This window comes from Scomber japonicus, chromosome 22 (genome assembly GCF_027409825.1).
Source record: "Scomber japonicus isolate fScoJap1 chromosome 22, fScoJap1.pri, whole genome shotgun sequence".
Taxonomy (NCBI): Eukaryota; Metazoa; Chordata; class Actinopteri; order Scombriformes; family Scombridae; genus Scomber; species Scomber japonicus.
In genome coordinates, this window is record NC_070599.1 from 15,659,736 (window position 1) to 15,677,590 (window position 17,855).

Sequence of the window (17,855 nt, forward strand, 5' to 3'; positions counted from 1 at the left end):
CTCAAATCTTTTTAAATCCTTTCCTTTCACCACATCAAGCTGATTCTTCTCTCCTGGCTCAAGAAATGTGGCGCACGTATTGTGTTTAAAAGCTTGTTACTCAAGTTTCACAATGTCACAAAATTGCCAGGAATGAGGAGATGTAGGAAGTGGTTAACCGGCATCTGAACCAAGCTTGAGGTGGTGCCAAAATACTGGCCTTGAATTAAAGAGCAAAGTATTGTGCTGTCATTGATGTTCTCTCACTGTCTAATTTGATCTCATGAATCAAGAACTCAAAGTGGGGAGGACTGTAAATTACGGGTCCCTAAGGAGTTGTGACACAGGGAAAAGATGAGTCCATTGTAGTAAAGCTACCGCTGCCAATTTAGCGTTCAGGGACCTTTATCTTTGAAATGCTCTCCACATCCCCAGGTGGCTTTATCAAAAGAGTTTAGTGGAACATGACGTTCCCACGCCTCACCCAACTCTGGGCCAATGTTGTTAGAATACCGTGACTTTTCTGGGGAGGACGTTGCCCCTAAGCTCCGCTTTTGGCAGTGATGTGTCTGAATTACCGGGTACAAGCAAGATGAGAGAGCAGTGAAAACCTCTTTTTAAAACCCCAGGCATATGGCCATGGGAGAAGTTGCAATGGGTGGGGGAGAGTGTGGGGGAAGTATATTGCCATAGTAACAATGGATAGCCCACCAAGGATTCCTGAGCAAACACAGGCATACGGTTTAAACAGCGTCTGAGGACCCTCGCCAGTATGCCTCCTCGTTCAAACAAAATCATGCTGGCACAGATAACGCTGGCATTTTAAACATAAATTACAAGGTCTCCAATTGTCATGTCATGTCCCCAATTCACTGAGAGAAGAGGCTGCTTCGGCAAAGAAAAGCTTATTCAAAGAGATTCAAAAGAGTAGACACACACATGCACACACCCAGACGTAAATCTTTCAAATGTGCAGAGGAAGGAAAGGGAGGTAAGAGAGGTTTGCATTTTAAGCACATTTGCGTTGACATCAAACGATGGCCCGCAGTTGGCTTCATGGGGGAAAGTAATCTGTGCTACTCAAACATTCACTGCAGCACCCGCAGAATTCTGATGGTGATTAAACAGAAAGTAACTGTCTTCCCTCTGAGTCCGGCTGGGGATCTCCACGACACACTCGTAAATGTCACCCATGTAGGCACTTAGCTGCTTGTCAAAGTCGCTATGAGCTCCCCTCATGTCACCAGTTCATAAGAGCTCTTCACTCTGTGATAGGCTTCCTTTATGCACTTATGTTCCCAGCAGTTTGCCTCCTTCCAATAAAGTCTGTTATTAATATATCATTATGGACAGATTAAATGTGATGAATCTGACGTTAAGTGAAGCTTATTAAACAAAGGCTGGGCTTGAAGTAAAGTTGAGGTAAAATATGAAAAACCTGCTGGTGTTTAAGCAGCTTTGTTTACCATTATTCTAATCATTTTACCGCCCCCAGACATGTCATTTTGATTGATATCCTTGCCTTTCCCCCAATCCCAGACCTCATCAACCTAGAACTGAACGGCAACAAATGTAACAACATTCTCTATTTTCCCTGCCTCTGTGGGCTAGCTCCCCCTCAAGGCACTTCTCACCACTGAATCCGCTCTGTAATTTACAATTGGCTATTGTGTCCCAAGTGTTGCATTGGACCAACTCAGGGTAAATGAAGCATGTCAAAGACCAGTCTTTCAGTCTTGATTACCCCCATCCCCTAACACCCCCTCCCTAATTGCAGCAAACTGAGCAAGAGCCATAACTCTAAACATGCTATTATTCAGGCACCTGAATTCACCCACTCATTCAAAAACAAAATGGCGGGCGTGTTCTTTGCCAGTGGCCAGTTAGATTGACTATTTGTAGTTGTTACTAAGAACATTGTTGCTGTGGAGAGAGAGGGAGAAAAAAAAGGATGATTCCATCTCCCTAGTTACTGTGAGAAAAAAAAGAGTTAAAGGTAAAAACCAAAGCTATATAACAGGATATAGAGGAGCGCCCCAGTAGCTGGATGTATACTGTGCATGTCAAACAACCACAACGCCCCTGGCTCGGTTCTGCCCAGGGACCCGTGTTGCACGTCACATCCATTCCCCTCTCTCCTTGCTTCCTGTTCGCTTCCTCACTGCCTAACATCCAATAAAAGCAAAAATACCTAAAAAAAATCTTTAAAAAAAAAGGCTGTAGGGCAAGGTGCCGCAAATCAATACCTGAAACCATATTAAATGTCTGGAGCTCCACAATCCACAGAAGAATTTGTCTGACTAAAGCCAGCATTACAGTCATCTCCACTTTATATTGCAGTTTCCAACAGTGCAGGCCTATGGGAATATACGGCATGTGTCAAACTATTTACAGTTTATACTGGTAGCATAATATAGAGTTCAACTACAGACTGCAACTTTTTTTTAAAAATCTGAACACTTTTCTAACCCAGTATTTAATCATCGAGCAACATATGATCCATTTTGTTTTGTAATGCAGCTGTACTTGAATTTTAATTAAATAAGTCAGACTGTCTTGCAGTTGGATACATTGCTCAAATATTGTTTGGGCTGCCACAAGTTTACATTATCGATTAATCTAATCAATTGAGTAATCATATCAGCTCTAATTATTATTAAAAGATTATGAAAATAAAGATTCTTGCATCCCAGAACAAAAGCTTGTTTGTCTCAACAGTCTCTGTGACAGCACCACATTTATTCAGTTTATCCCCCACATACTGTCAGTGCATATTTGTCAGTGTCTGCCCCATGGTGATCACAAGCTACACCAATGCTGTAGCTTATTCACTTCTTAATGTAATCCCACACAGCTGTATGTGGCACAGCTAAAAGAGCAAGCAGAGGAAAAGTACACACTAAGAAAGAAGGCAAATTGAAAAATTAGCATTTTAAAAAAAGACTTTAAAAAAAAAGAGGTGGCTGGACTTCATATTTCAGTTGATTTGATAGCAGCTACCGTGCGAGGCCGCTCGTAACTCCAGCTGCCCCGTGACCTTCATTCTTCAGCAGGCAGGCAGACTCTTCCAGCCTCTGACAAGATTTATCGGGGCTGGCTAATAGCCTGCTCTCTGCCAGGTAAGGCCTCATCGATACAGGGGCTTCTCCTGCCCCAGCCAGTGCTTTGCTAATGAATATTTCAGCTTTTTTTTTGCACACATCTACAAGTTTAATACAGGTGGTGTATGCATGTTTAAATTGCATAGGGTTAAAGTACACATTCTTAGTCACTGCATTGTCCTATAAATAGTTCAGTTGGGGCAATGGAGCTCCAAGTGCTTTGCTCAAGGGTGGTTACTGTGAGTCAAGAGGTGATGTCACATCATCCACCCAGACTACCTGAGCATGTTGTGGGTTTTTAGCGGGTGAAAATAAAGTATTGCTCCACCCTACAGGCTCCATCTGCCTCTGTACGCATGTGTGTAGAGAGTATATGTAATAACCAGACACACATACTAATATAATGAACTGCATTCCTTGGGTAAACACAGCAGCAGAATCACACAAATACACACACACACACACAGGATATTGAAACCCTCTCAGGCATGTCGCCTGTGTGCGTGTGCCTGGCGTGCAGGATGATGGAGAGGCTGAACTGTGGAGGCCCCGTTTGCTCTCCTCTCCAACCCTCGCAGGATACACAAACACACACACACACACACTAATACTGTACACCCACACACTTTATCACACCCTTACACATGCACACACGCATCCACAGAAGTGAGTGTACCCACTGAGTACACATGCGCAAACTTTCACACAAGTCCCCCCAGGCTTTGATGGATGGTCGGTGAGTGCTCTACCTCCTGTTTCATACACATATAATCTCATTTGGGGGCCACATGGTGGGAGCCGCACCAAAACAGGGCTAATAGAAGCAGTCAAGCTGTCCTATTCCTCCTCTTCCCAAGTCAAGTCATATCCATTATACTCTGCTGCTTAGCAAATATGTATGACTGCAGCCTGTTAATAAAAAGCTGTATCCTTTGTACAAAAAAATCCACAAAGTTTTCAGATGCATTATTTATCTGTGACCATTCTTAATGTGTCTCATGTAGTCAGGAGATCTCAGTGCATCTTAATATTTCAGCAGTTTCTCGATACAAAAGAGGAAGTCTGTGGGAGGAGAGATAGAACAGGTGCATGTCTCTCACAGCCTTAAAAAAAATCTATGTGAATCTGAACCGAGGGTAAAGGTTGTACCTATTAAATATGCTCCAATTACACTGTTGAACTTGTTAACTTTTCCCCTGTCAACACCATTGCGTGGACACACACACCTACCCATCATCCTTCCAACTCTAGTATCCCTCCTGTGTCTGTCTGGGAGACTACATGTCAGTTAAAGTGTCTTTTTCTTCACCTGTCAGCTCTGCTTCATAAACAAGTTCACATTGCTCTGAGGAGCTTTACAGTCTGCTGCCAGAGCAAAAGGTGGCACTTAGGGGTAAATTATGGATCAACGTGTCTGGCTTTCATGGCTCTTATTCTCATTTCCATGAAGGCCGAGTGTGACAACACGGCTGATGCTGGATGGGGTTTAAATCGTCGCCCCCTTGACGGGGGGCCACGGACCCTGCTGGCAGTTCCCTTGACACCTTGGACCCATGTGAGCACTGCTGACAGGGAGTGATTCATCTGATTCATCACTATGTTTCCTCCTCAGTGAGAAAGAAATGTTAGACAGAGAGGCACGTACAAAAACACATGTAAACATACACTAAACATAAACTTTGATAGTATGAGAATCTGGCAAAAATATCACAAATGCAAAGAGCCCTCTGCTACCTGTTTGAATCAGTATCAAGAGAACAAATGGCCCGTGACCTTTTCTGCAAAACAACAACAAAAAAGCCACATTATATTCTGGGGCTGAGTCTGCCAGACATTTTTTTGCAATTTTGATGAGATACAGTGTCACAGTAAACAAAATACTATTGTTTGCCTATTAGTCTCACGGACAACAAGCCTTACGTCTGCTCCGTGTTCTGATCCAGCTCGTCGACAGAGAACTATTCCCCTGGGTTGTACAGCAGTAGAGCGAAGGGATGTTCTCATTTAGTTGGTCCTAGCTTGTTCAGTCAATACAAGAGGACAACTATAGAGAAAACAACAGGGCTTGCATAGCATATCATAGACCTTGGGAGCCTTGTAAAAGTCAATTTACTGTACAAACTCCTCCTAACAATTGCTGTGAAAAACAAGTCTGCAATATGGCGAGTATGTAATGATTGATAGTGCCACAGGAAAGGCAAATCTGCAAATATGAATCGGCTTTATCCTGGTGAGCCCTATCTAATGTGATCGCTGCCGAGTATGAAATGAAATTCCATTTTCGATGACATCAAATTGAAAGAAGCGGCGAGAAGAAGGTGGCATCCTCGACACTGCCACTTACAATCAGCGGCGTGGAGAGCAATCAAGGTGGCATGCGGCTTAAATTTCTTGTCTGTTTCTTCCCTCACTCCCCTCCTTTCCCTGTCTTTCGGTATCTTATCGTGACAAATGTTGCGGATGAGTTGGGGCTTCTTCAATCATGAGTATTTATTTTCATGTGAAGACAACTGAGCACACCGGCACATGTATTGTGTGCAGAGAAAAGAGTAGGGGAGATAAAGACGAACAGGAAAAAGAAGACAAAGGAACAGAAATGAAGCAATACATTTTATAGATTCCTCTATAAGTATAGTAACACATTATGCAGCATAATAAAGCGCACACTGTGACTACCAGCTATAGAAATCTCTCTCTGACTTTCTCTCTCATTCTCTCACCATTTCTGCCGGCGTATCAGGTAAGTCTAATCCTTAGATTAGTAATTGCCTTAGAGCGAATGCATTCAAATCACCAAACCAAATTATAGCAGAAAATGCTGCCCGCTGCAATTTCATGAGTATTACTGTGCACTGTTACTCCTTCCATTTTCCTCTCAGAACATAAACAACAGAAGCCTGAGCAGCCATAGATTGAATTAAGCCATAATAGATCCAAAACAATTTTGATAGAATTAGCCACAGTTGGGGGTACACACCATCACACAAAGGACAAGCGCTAATAATAATGTGGCAATAAACAAACCATCTTATTGCACATCATCTCATTTTTTACTAAACACAAGATTTCCAGATTGTTTTTTCTCGCGTTTTCCCCCTTTGTTTTCCACTTTAGGTATTCTGTATTTCTGGGATGTTTCTATAAAAAAATGTTTTTTTAAATATATAGTTTGTTCTTCTCATGTGATAATCCACTAATTACCTGCATGCCCTCGAGTCTCACACCTGAGACTTTGCAACCGATTGTCCCAGGTAATTGGATTCACATTTAATGTTAATGAAGAAAAAGTTTTACAATTCTGGAGAAACAGCTGCTTTCTCCAACAATAAGCTGACCTGTATCAGCAACCACGGGAAGAGGGGGGGGGGGGGGGTGGCCGAATACTTTAAAGCTCCTGTGGAACCTCTTATCAAGTAATTACCTTATTGAGCTCAATGAGTTACTGACTGCCTCAACGGTTTCACAGATAAAATCATGCGAGAGCCAACAGGGGAATTTGGTGTCTGCAAAAAACACAAGCAGTGATGAGGAAAAAGAAAACATACATCGATGCAGATTGCAGACTTAATCTTATATGCAGATGTTCTTGTAAAATTTGACACTTGAAATTGCACTGGTCACCGGGGCTTTGGACTTTCAATTAGGTCAGTTGTGGCTTTTCATAGGTGTTTAGGAAGCTACATTTTGTAGATTGAAACAAATGCAACCAGAGGCAAAGTAGTACATTTCCATATTGGTTTCCTGATCCGCCAGGAGCCTGCAGAGAAATCACTTCCTATGTTTTGGCTACAAACACCATTCAAGTGACCTGAATTTGCATGGTGATATTGTGTGTCCTATATGAGTCCAGCAGGGTGACACTTTGCCCTATGCAAATCAAATACTCCACGGTCTTATTCATCTGGTGCTGGAGAGGTGGCAGCTCAACAAGGCACAGGAGGAACAGCTGGCCAGAGCACAGGAGGTGAACTCTGAGGCCGGGTTAAGGGCGATGTCCAGTTTTGCTTACTGCATTAGCCCTGAGGCAAGATTACTTGGTATAGGTTTGTGGAAGGGGGCTTTGCCTACCCTGAGGGGCTACGCTGCAAAAGCAAGAGAATACAAGCTGCTGTGGCTCACCACTGATTAAAAGTGATCCACCTGGGCACGAGTGGCTCTTTGAAGTGCAATGATAAAACAAAAGCTGATGGCTTGTGTTAATTCAATGGCTAAGTGATTTCATTCCTCACCACATTACTGCTCCACAGCATTATTTTCTGGCACAGAGTAGAACAGAAACTACTGCCAAATGTGATAAAGTTAAGTGTTTTGTTAAGTGCATGCGCTACTCATCAGCCTTTAGATGTAAGGACTGGTCACAGGTATGTATGGAGCATGGCATAGTGCTGTTGCCACATGCAGCAAATGACAGGGGAAAATATGAACTACAAAAGCCGCAATCAATGGAGTTACAGGAAGAGATGAAATGTCAGGTCTGTTGCCCCTCCTGTACAAGTCCTCAGCAGCTGCTGGGTGACACGCCGGCTTCTCCCTCACAGTTAGCTCAGCTTAATGACTGTTAAAATGTCTGACGGGCTAAAAAGAAAGGCTCGCCTCAACGATAAACTCCCTCAGTTGCCTAGTTACCTGCCTGAGCAAGTTACCTGTGCAGTTATTGCAAGATTAGGTAGGCGAGGAGAGAGTAAGGCAGAACCCGATACCTCAGAGATTACAGTCAATGGTCACTCCTCTTCTCTCTTTCTCTCTCTCCCCTCCCTGTCTTTCTCTCTATCTTTCCACCCGAACCCAAGTCTCTGTGAAACAGTAGGGACCATTCTTTATACTGCTAACAGGGCCGTCTTTCTTGTGCCTGTGTCTATCTCCTCCCACAGATGGACAAAAAAGAGAGGGAGTGGTAAAAGAGAAGGGTTTGTGGGTGACAGTGTGTATGTGCGTGTGATGAATACACACACAAAGAAAAATATCCCTTATCATCACTTGCCATAAATCTTAACCATACACAACTGAAATGATTTCAACCTTATTTGTGGCCAAATGTGATAAACAATTTAAATATAAACTCCGTGAATAAATCTTATGAGCAATATAATGTTGATGTTTTTTAAAATTGCCACAAGGATACACAAGTGAATATTCCTAATGAGAGTCACACACACACACACACGTCTGACTTTCTGTGACATCATAATTTTCTACCACTAATCCAAATTTTGCACAAATTGTTCCCTTTACTGAGGCACATAAGTGTCCTTCAGTGTTTTATTATGTCTTTAGCTGTGGAGACTCTTACCTGACAACAGAATATTTTTAGATGCAGCCTCCCTAAAATCAAGAGCATGACCACACCACTAGGCTACTTAATCTAATATAAAGGTGGCTGTTTAAAGCCATAATAAGAGCACATGAACACACACTTTCTATTAAATTAGCTCCCTTTTGTAGCTGTTAATTTGGGCCTGTTCACCCCAACTGAATGCATCTAAGGTAGAGTATTTACTGAGCCCATGGGATATAAAAGGTAATTTTAATAGCTGCTCTCTGTTGTATATTAAATACAAGCCACAGAATAAACATGGATATCACCCAGTAGGCAACTAAAAACATTCTCTACAATTGTATAACAATTAAGCATCCAAACTAATACATGCGTGAGAATCATAAGAAAATGTCTCTGTCTGCATTACAGTCAGCGCATATTAGGTTTTGTCCAAGACACTGGATCATAGCAAATGCACAGTCCATAAAAGTTACCGCAGCATTATTGTAGAGAGTAAATAAATAATTATATAAGTGGAGCATAGTGACACACAATACATGCTGCTGCCGCAGCAGCAAATAGAGTGCCCTTTTAATTATGCAGGAGACATCCGAAAGCAACAGCACTCCTCACACTCTGGGAAGCAGCTCAGTGAATACACCATATTAGAAGCTGTTAGAGACAGAGCTGGGGAAGAGAAGGAAGAGAAGTAAAGGGGAGTGAAATGATTTGAGAGGAGAAACAGCAAGAGGGAGGGGAAGAGGGATATAGAGAGATGAGAGTGGAGATTAAAAAAGAAACCACTGCCAGAAAAAGGGCAAGGCACAGCGCACCATTGTAAGGGGTATAATGTGGCGACGGGTAAAAAAAACGAAGAGAGAAAAAGGAATACTGGGGTATAACAGACAGCACGGGTTGATGAAAGGCAAGCAAGGATGTACAACACAGGACCAAATAAGAGTTTGAGGGGGGAAAGGCAACTGTGGGCATAGAATATGAAAAAATGAAACAATCCAGCTGTGTTCTAAGGGAAAACAGCACTCCAGAATTCTAAAGAAGTAGCTGCTGACACCAAGTAAAAGAAAGATCAATAATTAATTAGACTGCCAGAGAAAAAAACATACAAAAAAATAGCATTCTTTTTACTGTAAATGCAAATAAGCTGACTTCATTATGTATTAACTTTGTTTCACCGCTGTTGCACCTCACAGTGCAAAAACAGCCAAAAAAATATTAAGACTCAACTGATCTGATAAAATCACACATTGCCTAGAATTTAAATATCACATTGTGCCACCTACACTCTTTTCCCGTACTGCAAAAGGTGGTAAACAGTTTCTGAGAGGAAAAAAAGTAAGAAAAGAGAAAACGGAGGGGAAGTAGCTGGGGGTAAAACAGAGTGGAAGAGAAGAACAAGGGAATAGAAGATGGCAGGCGTTTTTTATATGAGGAAAAGGATTAGGGAGTAAAAAGAAACTGAGACAATATGGGAGGTGATATAAAAACGTCCTATTTCACTGCTAGGTCAATGAATTGAGGCAGACCCTGTAGTGCACAGGAATGTTAATATGACCTCCTGGCCAGATGTTCCTACTTAAGCCGAGACTGTAAAAGTGACTCACAAACCTTACAAAGCCGTGTTTGTACTGCATTCAACCTACATCTACCTTTCTCTCCTTTCGGCTTTTGTTTTTTTTCCCTTTCACGAGAAGAAAAGGTAGCCTTGTCACAGACAGAGGGCAGGGCAGGGCTTGACATAGCTAAGGGGAGTATAGCCGGCCCCTGCCACACTCCCCTCAGGGATAAAATAACTGCAAACCAAACCCTTATGTGAGCTGTCTACAACAATCTGACACATATTTGCCAAGGTTAGTAGTTATGACACCCCTGACGGAAAAGGCACCTCAACACATGCTGTGATAAAAGTCAAAAAGTTGGACATGTTTGGTCGAGTCGTAACATAACCCCTTCCTAAGCTAATCTAAACCTTTCTTTTCCATTTCAATATTACATGTGAATGGCACTCCAAACCAAAACAGATCAATACTGCTAACTTGACACACATTAGCACCATAAAGGCAACAAGACTACTGAGGCTAGCCCTGTCAGAAAGCATTATGGTAGAGAGAACACTAAGAGGAAGAAACAGAAGACATTTAAGAGTAGTGGAGGAAAAAAAAGAACATGGAGACGTGTCTTCTTACCTGTTTGTTGTACTTGTTGATAGTTTGACTGCTGTATTCAGAGCAGTGGTCAGATCCAAGGGAAATGTTATCTCCGGTGCCAACAAAGGTATTGGCAGGGGGAAGGTCCTGAACTGCCTGGTGCTTTTTACCAGCTGTTGGTGACTGTGGGTGAAGCTGGACAGTGGGGAGTGGTGAACTGGACTTGTAGTGTCTGGCCAGATCAGGGCTCCCCGGCCCTCCGTTGACTGAGCGGTAGCGGCCCATGCCAGGACTGTCCGACAGCTTCTCGTTGACGCCATCATAGCGCTGGCCGTTGGGTTTGGAGGCCTCTACGGTGACAATGCTGCTGTAGAGTGGTTGTTTGGATTTCTGTTTCTTCTTATCTTTCTTGGGCTTCTTGGATTTGTCGTGTTGCTGGGGTGTGAAGAAATCTTCATGATCCTTCTTGCCTGCCTCATAGCCATTCTTGTTCTTGGGGCGGCAGTAACGGGCCATGACAACAATAGGAATGATGAGGATGACTGTCATAATGCCCGAAACTACTCCAATTACAATGCTTAGCCGCTGTTTGCTTAGATCATAATTGGGGTCACCAGCAATGTTGGTATTGAGAGATGTGCTCAGGCTCTTTGCCACCTGAGCCTCCACAACTGTGGAATTGGACAGAGTTTCATTAACATACACATGAACCAGTGTGGTAGTGCTCTGGGAAGGCTGCCCACTGTCATTCACCTGGACCACAAGTCTGTGGAGGCCATAGTGCTTCTGCTCCAGCTTCCCCACCAGTGAAATGACCCCAGTGCCCCCATCAATCTCAAATAGCTTGAAAGGGTTTCCACCAATGATGCTGTAGTTCAGGTCTGCGTTGATGCCGGTGTCAGTATCAGTGGCTATGACAGTTCTGACTACTGTTCTGATGTTACTGGAGGGTGGGAGAAGGGTGTATGAGCTGTTTATTGGGAAGGTGACTGTTGGTGCATTGTCATTTTCATCCATGACAAAGAGTGAAACTGTAGCAGTGGCTGATCTGGGTGGGTCACCCCCATCCACAGCTTTGACACGGAACGTGTATGTAGTTTTCTGCTCACGGTCAAAGGACAGCGTGGAGAAAATAGTTCCAGTGTCATTCTCGATTGAAAAGATGTCCTCCTCTTCCTCAATGAAAAGACTCATCTCTGCATTTTGGCCTTTATCTGCATCAATGACTGTAACCATGCCAACTGGGCTGTTTGGCTCAAGATTCTCTTTGACATAGAAGGTAAATACATCCTGCATGAACTTCGGCTCGTTGTCATTCTTATCGGCCACAAGGACAACCACTGTTGCAGAGCCCTGTAGGGTGTTTATACCCTTATCTTTGGCTATCACTTTGAATTCGTAGCGCTCCGTTTGCTCTCTATCCAGAATGGTGTTTACTCGGATGTCTCCACTGTCTGCATCGATAGAGAAAATCCCATTCACTGATGAGTCTAGGGAATAGGCTATTTCAGCGTTCTTCCCACTATCTGCATCAATGGCTGTCACTGTTGTCACTCTCTCGCCAGGGGCATTGTTTTCTGGAAATGACACCTCTACTACATTCTGGCTGAAGATAGGAGGGTTGTCGTTAGTGTCGCCCACTTTGACGATAAGAGAGTTATTACTTGCCAGACTGGGGCTTCCAGAGTCCACAGCAACTATGACCACATTGTATTCCTGTATGGCCTCATAGTCCAGTGGTGCAGATGTGTGGAGGAAATATTTCTTTTTATTCTGCTCACCTTCCATCTCACTGGCTGGTTTGAGCTGAAAGGGCACATCTCCTACCACTGTGCAGGTCACTATGCCATTTTCTCCCTGATCGCGGTCTGACACCTGAACTAAGGCAATGGGTGTGTCCACCACCACATCCTCAGCTACATTGGCTATCCCGTCTTTTAAGAAAATGCGTCCAATTTTTCGTATCTCAATAGCAGGAACATTGTCATTCTCATCCTTGATGTTCAACACCACAGTGGCCTTGTCCATTTTGGGTGGCTGGCCTCGGTCACGGGCCATTACTGTGAACCTCAGTTGGCTCACTTCTTCACGGTCAATGCGGTGCAACACACTCAGCCACCCTGTGCTCTCATCCAACCTCAGCATCCTCCTTACTGACTCTGTGGCTGCCCCAAACACATACTCAATTTGACCATTAACCCCCACGTCTGCATCAGCCGCTTTGAGCTGTAGTATGGGGGCACCAGGGGAGCTGTTTTCTGGTAGGTCAGCTTCATACACGCTCTTCTCAAACCGAGGGCTGTTGTCATTCACATCAGTGATCATCACCCTCAGAATGGCCTGGGAGGAGCGAGGGGGATCTCCTCCATCCCTAACACGCAGGGTGAGCTCATAGGAGTCTCTCTGTTCCCTATCAAGGGCCCCTTTAATGATGAGTTGAGGCTGCTTCTCTCCATCAGTGGTGTCAGCAACTTGCAGTTCAAAGACGCTGCTCCTGCTTGCGCCTTCCTCAAATCTCCTCTTCCCTGAGTATGAATCCCCAGCAGAGCGCCTTGAGTTCTCCACATTGTCCTGAATAAGCTCATATCTCTCTATTCCATTTCTGCCAAAATCTCTGTCTGTGGCTGTGGGCAACAGATAAAGGGTTCCAATGGGTCTGTTTTCCTCCACAGACAGTGTCAGGACAGGGGAGGGGAAAGACGGAGTATTATCATTTATATCTAATATGATTACTTTTCCCTCAAAGAGATCTACCCAGCTCTGGGCTGGTCCAATCACTGACACTTCGAAATCTATAAAACACTCATTTTCATCAAATATCATTTGACACTGCTGTAATTTTTCACGGTCTATCCTTCTCTCGTTGGTGGTGAGCTCACCTGTTATGTTATCAATTTTGAAAAAATCAGAGCCGGACTCGAGTGTAAATGTCACCTCACCGGACCCGGCAACGATGCCCAGGTCGGCGGCTACGTTCCCTACTCTGACATCGGCAGGTCCCTCCTCAGCCAAACGGTACCGGAGCACTTGCTTGGCAGCAGGCTGATGCACAAGCTGCAGGATGAGCATGCAATAGTACAAATAGTCCACTGCACCAGTAGTCATCATTGTTCCCCTCTAAAATGTCCACTTATGTATGAAAGAGAAAAAAATAAGAATTGAATCACTATAGGAAAGTCCGAATGTAGGAATAAAATATCTCTTTCATTAAGAGCAAAGCCCTCTGTTTCGGGATGTGTGAGACTTCATCCTCCGGACGACTTCCTACATCGCTCCTGCTGCAGTGAAAAGCAGCAAGTGCATGGGCTTTCCTCTCTCTGCTTTTCCTCCTCAAGCAGTGGATGGAAGTTGCTCTTTTCTTGTTTTGGTAAAAAACCGCAGTGATATCAAAAAAATACAACAGAGAGGCTCCGTGCGCTCCGGACTGTGCCACAAATATTTGAATTTCATGCGCGTAATAGCCAAAACGTTATTGTCCAAACATCATATCACCAGAAAGTAAAATCAGTCCATGTCGCGCCGTTTTACTCACAGTTTGTGGTTAGAATCTCCTTTTGGGGTGAGGCTGCAATATTCCTCTGTCCGGTGATATTTCCAGATATGTCAGAGGATTGTTTAAATGCCCGCGCAGTTTCCAAACTCATATGGCGAGTATTGACTGCGCGGAGCCTTTCAAGTCTCCGATCTTGAGGATGTGAAAATGAAGCAAATTACCTGTCCGGTTGCCTAGTCTGCTCTTTTCCTCCAAGTCACTTGCATTCAGCAGACAGTATATAGTTCTCTCTCCTTGTTTTGCGATCAAACTCCACAACACACAAACGACTGAAAAATCAGGGTTGTGTTAAAGAGAAAAAATCAAATGGAGAATAATATAAAAAATGTAAATCCGACACAGTTTTTGGGAAACATTGGTTGAATTCCTCAGTGTGTCCAGCATATTCAGCCTGTTCCCTCACCTGCAGACGCGCCGCATGTGTTGGCAGCCCCTATCTGCAGCACTGTGAGAGGGATTCACAAATGATATTGCAGTCTCTCCTTCTCTCTCTCTCTCTCTCTCTCTCTCTCTCTCTCTCTCTCTCTCTCTCTCTCTCTCTCTACTTCTCTCCACCCCCCTCTGGTTTCTTCTCCCCCAGCAGCGCACGTAAACAGGGTCGGACTTGGTCTTGATCGCCGGGTCCAGAGGCCAGCAGACAATATTTTGACGAAAAAGGGAGAGAGGAACAGGGACAGAGGAGGAGAGATGGCTTAATATGGTCGTTTTTACCGGTGTATTCACGAAACGCGACTTGGCACTTTGTGAGCACTGTTCGGCTCCTGCATATTTGTATCGAATGCTTCTGCAGGCGATATGGCGAGATATCTTATAAATATGAACTATTTTATTTTCTTGGTTCTTTTTTCATTTTAATATATGCATTTTACAGTAAGGTTGATACATTAGGTATAGCATATGCAGTGTGGCGCGGCGGGGGTCTGATGTTGCTGCTTTGGATTTTTTGTGTGACAAGAAAAGGCAAATTCAGAGCATAACTTTTACGCACTCATAGACTGACATAACTTGTGTGTCTTTAACACGATACCCATATTAAACACTTCAACATTTGTGCTTATACAGCAGCTCACGACACAGCCGCTGCAGGACTTGGGAGACGGGACGGGGCTGGCTGGCTGGCTGGCTGTGTGCGCAGTGCTGTGGTTTCTCTGTGGTTACTAATATGAATGCGTGTGGTCGCCAGTGGCTGTGCTCTCCGGCGCACAGCGAACTCGGTGTTTCTTTTCGCCCGTGTGCGGTTCAGTCCACTCAGCATCCATGAATCTGAGACTGTGGTTAGGCATTCATTTGCGCAAAGGGTGGATATCGATATGAATCCTTCCTGCGTGGCCCTTCAGACAGTCTGTGCACAGAGTTGCTTTTTTTCGGGCACTGCGCAAAGCTCAACTCCCTGTGTAAGATTAGTGTGCGCGGTGTGTGTCCTACCACAGCAGCTTGTGATGGTCACAGTGTTGAACAGACATTCATGTGATGGAGGCAGTCATTCTTACGCAAGGTGCAACGTATAGGTAAATGAGCACATTTTCGGTCCTTGCGTGTATTAATCTCTACTACAACAGTATGCGTATTTTTTCCACCGCTGTGTTAAGTGCAAAAGAGAGAGAGAGAGAGAGAGAGAGAGAGAAAGAAAAGGAAAAAAAGAAACAATTTGTGTTTGTATGCGCGTGGGTGAGGATATTTCCACCTCTAACTTGGCTTTAGGGATGCTCTCCTGTTATAATACAGGGACAGTGCGGCGCTGTGGAATTATACAGTTGGTGAGTGTAATGAGTGAAGGAGCGTGAGGGGACGGAGCGGGATAGAGAGAAGGGAGGGAGAGAGCAAGGGATAGGAGGAGGCGAAGGAGGGAAAAGGAAAAGAGGCAGCCAGTCTCAGCAGCTGCATCTTCCTCAGACGGCTGTCTGAATTCCAACAGTGGCTTTATCCTTGCTTACTAGCGCCCTCTATCGTCAAATTAAAATCACTCACAGATTGTGGAAGGAGTGAAAAGAGTGTAAATCCAATCATGTAGTGCTGAGGTCAGTTAGATGTGTTATTGTCATGCCTCCAATTGATCTGTTTCTCACAAAGAGTCTTGTAATAAAGTAATATGCACAATAATGGTTGATTATAAGAATAGTATATCTTTTTAAATATAGGATGATGACTCAGATGGTGTACATGAATGTGATGAAGAACTTTTAATTACCACAGTGATGGCTACAATTAAGTTGACAAACTTTCCCCAGAGTGATCAGTATGAGGTTGTGTAATTTGAACAACTATGAATGACCAGTAATAAAGTTCAGGTGTAGATATTTAAAAATAACAGGAAATCAGTCATACTCATAATATACTCCTATTTTAAACAGCAAAACCTCAAAAGATTCACATTCAGCTCATGGTTCTTTCTAGACAGTCTCATTGCAGTAAGCAGTAAGAGTACAGTGGATCAAATAAGTCTCACAAAAAACAAAATCATCATGTCCAGAGGTCTGTGGAATAAAGATACAATAGAACTGAGCATGCAGGCAATTCTGAGACCGTGTTTACTATCAGAACCATGAAGATCAAGGCTCAGAATCATCACTGAAAATCATTATCATAGTTGTGCGTAGCATCGATCTTACTCTCGAGTGGATGAGTGGTCTAAAATGACGCCAGGGAAAGCTCTCCACGCAGTTACAAAGACCTCATCAGTGAAACGAGGTGTTTTGAAAACGAGATGTTCAAAAAAAAAAAATGACTCACACACCCACGCAGTGACTGATAGATAGATTAAAACAAGTTCTGATGAGAGATGATACATCACCCCCCACCCACCCCCCACCAAAAAAAGCCTTTTTTTTTTACAGATAGAATGCAAATCACATGTTTATCATACATTTACCTCTTTCTTCTTTATTTTTCTAATTTATATCATGCCCTATAGTCTGGAAGGGTTAATGAAATGTGTGAGGAGAATGTAAAAACTGCATCTACTGAATAAATGGTTTTTCATTTTATAAATATAATAAGAGCAGAAATGGGTGACTGTCATTATTTATATGTTACTATAGTTAATTTTATTGTTATGCCGTGACACTGTGTGGAAACATTAGCAATTATGTTGTCTACATCAAATGACACTTCTGTCGTCTTGTGATCTAGCGAGGAAATGATCAGTTGCATTGTTAGAGGATGACAGTACACTTTAATTTTAATTTCACAGGTTTGCTTGATTGATTTGACACATTTTTTTCCATCATATGGGTCCATGTTTTTATGAGCATAACCATTGAAATCCTTGTTAACAACTGTATTAAACAGTCAGTCTAATATGTAATATTTATGGAAAATACAACAGTTTCTTTCCACACCCTGTCCCTCCAGTGTCCTGTCTTTTTTTTTATTCCGAAATACTTGTCTGTAACTATTCTACAAGACTACTTTTTGCTTTCCAGCCACACTGAAATGGGAAAAAAAGTGTTCTTGACATTTTCCACAGCCTTTGTAAAAGATTTGTTCAGATGACAAATCGTTTCATCAATTACCTACGGTGGCCAAGAAGGGTCATAACACATGCAAATGCCAAAACACCTGCAAACTCAGAAAACACCTGCAAATTCAGAAAACACCTGCAAACTCAGAAAGAAGGAAACCTGAGCTTGCAGATGTTTATGACCCTTCTCGGCCACCGTAATTACCTGTATATTAAGTTTTCACTCTACTCACAGGTAAAGTGAGAAAAACAACAATGTAGAGATGAAGAAAGCGCTGCGGCAGAACTGTTTGTGGTAGAGGACTTTTTTTTTTCTGTTTTTTTTTTTTACAACTGGGCA

The 17,855-nt window shown here is 43.2% G+C and overlaps 1 protein-coding gene across 2 annotated transcripts in view; it reads right to left on the bottom strand.

The window, feature by feature from the left end:
- pcdh7b (protocadherin 7b) overlaps window positions 1-13,610 on the bottom strand; it is a 105,382-nt gene extending 91,772 nt beyond the window's left edge. For both annotated transcript variants that reach the window (XM_053343392.1, XM_053343391.1), the window contains exon 1: window positions 10,542-13,610. In XM_053343392.1, the coding sequence (XP_053199367.1) occupies window positions 10,542-13,610 (3,069 nt within the window). The remainder of the gene's footprint in view (window positions 1-10,541) is intronic.
- Between the last annotated feature and the right edge of the window lie 4,245 nt (window positions 13,611-17,855).